Here is a 4,642-nt window from a genome sequence, read left to right on the forward strand (position 1 = left end):
GAGCTCAGTGGTCGATCCCCCGAGCCTTAACAGGAGCCACTAGCGCGGTGTCCCTGGAATTCGCCAAAATCGCTGCTCGTGCCGATGCGTGGTTGACGGCATACACGACAGCATGTAGCGTGTCTGAGCGTGTAAACGTATTCTTTACCGGTCTGGAGGTGCTTCGTTCCGCTGCAGATGCGCGCAACGCAGCACAGCGTAACGCACAGCAGGAGAGCGCTGCGCTGGTTCGTTAGCCTCAGTTTGTAGCACACCTCTGTTGCAGCTTCTGGAATCCATCGACTCTGCGCTTGCATCGTTGTCGGGAATCCTTGAGGTGGCTTCCTCGACGACACGCAGCTACTCGAGGCTTTCCGGGTACAAAGAGCAGCTGGAGCGTTACCGCAGATTTATTTGCGGTGCTGGGGAACGAGTTCGCGTTCGATCTCATAGTTCCGCAACAACGGATCAGATACGTGATACCTCCACAGCCTCCCGCTCCTTCCCCCGGTGTTCAGGATCCTGAAGCCAGTCTAGCGCTGTCATCGCCTCCCGAAGATGAGTCCCAAGAAAACAATTCTAATTTTTCCCCTGACCCCCAGACCATCGCCGCCGTCATCGTTGCCATCATCGTCGCCATCATCCTGCTCGACCTGTGCATCTTCCGCTTCCCGGTGGGCCGCAACATCCGCGATTTCCTCGTCCGCAAGATACCCTTCTGCATCGCGTTTTACAGCTGATCTCCACGATTGTTAGCGAAAACATCGTCAATTCAAATTCCACGATCACCTAACTGGCAACTGACATCTAATGTTATAGACAGAGTAATGATAGCGTTGATGATCAATCACATGAGCGGTGAAGTGACCAAGCAATTGACCAATGTGCTGACCAATGTGTTGACCAATGTGCTGACCAACCACCTGACCAATGCCATGACCAACGTGGTGACCAATGCCACGACCAAAGTGGTGACCAAGGTGGTGACCAAAGTGGTGACCAACGTGATGACCAAAGTGTTGACCAATGTGCTGACCAATGTGCTGACCAATGCGCTGACCAATGTGCTGACCAACGTGATGACCAAAGTGTTGACCAATGTGCTGACCAATGTGCTGACCAAAGTGGTGAGCAAGTTGGTGGTTACGGCAGCGATGACTGGTCACGGCAGCGATGACATGATTGAGGCAGCGATGACATGGTAACGGCAGCGATGAAATGGTCACGGCAGCGATGACATGGTTACGGCAGCGATGACAGTGGTGACCAACCACCTGACTAAAGGGGTGATTATTACCCACTCTACATCGCCCCTTACTCCACTCTACATCGCCCCTAACCCACTCTACATCGCCCCTTACCCACTCTACATCGCCCCTTTATCCACTCTACATCGCCCCTTTATCCACTCTTCATCGCTCCCTAACCCACTACACATCGCTCCCTAATCCACTCTACATCGCCCCTTTATCCACTCTACATCGCCCCTTTACGCACTCTACATCGCCCTTTGTCCACTCTACATCGCTCTTAACCCACCCTACATCGCCCCTTAACCCACTCTACATCGCCCCTTTATCCACTCTACATCGCTCCTTTGCCCACTATACATCGCTCCCTAACCCACTCTACATCGCCCCTTTATCCACTCTACATCGCCCCTTATCCACTCTACATCGCTCCCTTATCCACTCAACATCGCTCCCTAATCCACCCTACATCGCCCCTTAACCCACTCTACATCGCTCCCTTACCCACTCTACATCGCCCCTTTATCCACTCTACATCGCTCCCTAACCCACTCCACATCGCCCCTTTATCCACTCCACATCGCCCCTTAACCCACTCTACATCGCTCCCTAACCCACTCTACATCGCTTTTTTATCCACTCCACATCGCCCCTTTACCCACTCTACATCGCTCCTTTACCCACTCTCCATCGCCCCTTATCCACTCTACATCGCCCCTTAACCCACTCTACATCGCTCCTTTATCCACTCTACATCGCCCCTTATCCACTCTACATCGCTCCTTTATCCACTCTACATCGCTCCTTATCCACTCTACATCGCTTCTTTATTTACTCTACATCGCTACTAAGTCCCTCCAAGCCGAAAAATCTAAACTTTCTTGCCCCTTCAAATACTCTGATAATGAGACTGTCAGTACTACGAGAGCCGTATTAAGAAATGTGAAGATGAACTTAAAAATAATTCTCTTAAACCATATGAAAAATCCTTAGTAACTTCCACAAAAGATCAGTGTACTACGTCTAAAAATGCTTGTATAAATGCTCACCAAAAACATCCTCCATCTGCTGCCTTGAAGTCTGTTGAAGAGAAGATTGTCCAGCTTGGTGAATTGGCTGGTAAGCTTGGAGGATTTGTTGGTGAAAGTGAGAGTGTTAAGAAAGCCGTTGAGAAAGCTCAAGAATGTCTTAAAGAGCAACTTAAAAAGTGTGAAAACTGTAAAAAGTCTTCGCATAATTCTCATGATTGTCTAGATCCTTCGAATTGTCATGACATCACTCAGCAGATAGATAAACTTAAGAACTTTGAGAGACAAATAAAGGCAACCAAAATAATTCACATGAATTGCTTAATAACCTTTGCACTGGCCTTGAAACTTTCCTCGGCTTCAACTCTGCTTCCAAAGGCTACGACGGCACTGGGATTGTGTACTCCGACCTGGACAGGCTGTGTGACGGGGTGATGGGATTTTTGAGTGGTGTGCTTGGTGCGGTGAAAAACGAAAATGAAGTGACAACTTATGATCAATACATCAGTGGAATGAAGCTTCAAACAGTACTAGACACCTTAACTAAAAATATTGGCACCGGTCGTGAAGGGCTTGCGGCGTCTGTCGGCGCGGTGAAGGGGTGGTTGGGGAAATATAATTCACAAGTTGAGACATTGACTAATAATGTTACTACAAAATTAGGTGAGTTAAGTACTAAATTATCATCTCCTGCAGGTGAATATTACTCAAGAGTTTCAAGCGAAGAATGTTTTTCTCTTGGCAAGCTACTGAAGGAGTGGAAGTCGACGGTCAAAATGATTGAAACAAATGTCAACAATATTCATAATAATGCTTCTAAATTAGATACTGCGTTAAGAAGTAGCGTGTTGCATGAGGTTAAGGCAATTAGCTTGACTGTTAAAATGTTGACTGTTTCTGCTACAGATGAAGTGTTTAAGAGCCAAGTAAGGATTGCAGATCAGACACTGGTAGACCAGAGAGAGTCTATTAAGAACAAAATCAGAGAGGAATCCGATGTCCTCCATTCATGGTTGGAAACAGAATTTAAAAATATCCGTGCAAAGGTCACTGCTTTGCACGATACAAAAAAGGGCTACACTGAAGATATCAAACAAAAGTTGCATGATGCTAAGAATATGTTGGATAATGATTTCGATGGGACATATAGAAATATAATTGAACATCATTTTAATAAAATAACAGATGCAATGGAATACATTAAAAACGGGAGCACTAGCACAAAAGGAAAACTCAGAGAGGAATTCGAAAAAGTGAAACAGACGGTTGCGGTAATCGGTCAGGAGTTCACCAATGCAAACGATAATCTAGATCAGTGGAAAAAATACGCTACAAAGGTAGTTTGTGACGCTATGCGCGATGCAGGGACTGTGTATACGGAGTTGAACCATAAGAAGCACGGTGATGGCCCTAGAAATACAGATATTGGTAAAGCAATTGATACCATTGAAGCAGCCAATACACAGATAGAAAAGATGAACACTAATCTGGTTGAAATCCACAAAAACTTGGAAATTTGGAAAAAAGAGGCTGGAAAAGCAGTTACAGATGCAAAGACTAAGGTTAAGGAAATTGTGAATAAGCTTGATGGAAAAAATGATGAAGGCAAATATGGAGAGCGAAAAAAAATAACCGAAGCGGTAAGCGAACTGCAAGAACGAGCAGATAAGCTCTTAGGATTTGCCAAAAAGGCCAAGACGGAAGTCAGTAGCTTGATTAGGACATTGCCTGCGACAATGACGGAGGAAGTGCGTAACATTATAAAACAAGATTTGACCAAATTGAAGGGTGATTGTCAGACGTGGGTCAAGGATTATTTTAAAGGGCTTGAAGGTGTTAAGTGGGAGGATGCCTATGGTAAAGACGGTGTCATTCAAGGTCTGCAGGCAAATAGTAGCAGAATGCAGGCGTGGATTAAAGAGTTTAGTGATCATAGCACATATAATAACGAATTCAAGGAAACGATAAGAAGTCTGAAAAATCTCAAATACACATATAAGTCACCGTCCACCCAAATTACAGCTTTCTCTGCCATGGGAGAGGATGCCGGTACAAAAATTCATGACATGTATCGGAAAGTTGAGAGCGTCAACGGAAACATAATGCCGAAATTCGAAGAATCCAAGTCTACGGCGATCGACACAAACATTAAAAAATTTAACGGTGAGGGCATTCAAGAACTTGATGGTCTCATCGTTGATACAGAAGGTGGTGGTGACGATAAAATAGGCACTAATACCTTCAAAAAGTTGGGGTGAAGACGTAAATAACAAGCTAACCGAATTTGCTAACGCTATCAGGCTATAGTGGACGGGAGGTGGAATCATGGGTCTCATTATACATGACTAAGCTGGAAACATGCTTGCCAGAATGAGAAATATTTGG

The 4,642-nt window shown here is 45.4% G+C and overlaps 1 protein-coding gene across 1 annotated transcript; it reads left to right on the plus strand.

The window, feature by feature from the left end:
- Positions 1-2,691: 2,691 nt before the first annotated feature.
- Positions 2,692-4,515, plus strand: BBBOND_0002100 (hypothetical protein, conserved; the record flags this gene model as incomplete). The annotated part of the gene is made up of 1 exon (XM_012915050.1): positions 2,692-4,515. One exon carries the CDS (start codon positions 2,692-2,694, stop codon positions 4,513-4,515), a length of 1,824 nt encoding a protein of 607 aa, XP_012770504.1.
- Positions 4,516-4,642: the final 127 nt, after the last annotated feature.

The sequence above is a fragment of the Babesia bigemina genome, scaffold Bbigscaff_63431, assembly GCF_000981445.1.
Source record: "Babesia bigemina genome assembly Bbig001, scaffold Bbigscaff_63431".
Lineage (NCBI taxonomy): Eukaryota > Apicomplexa > Aconoidasida > Piroplasmida > Babesiidae > Babesia > Babesia bigemina.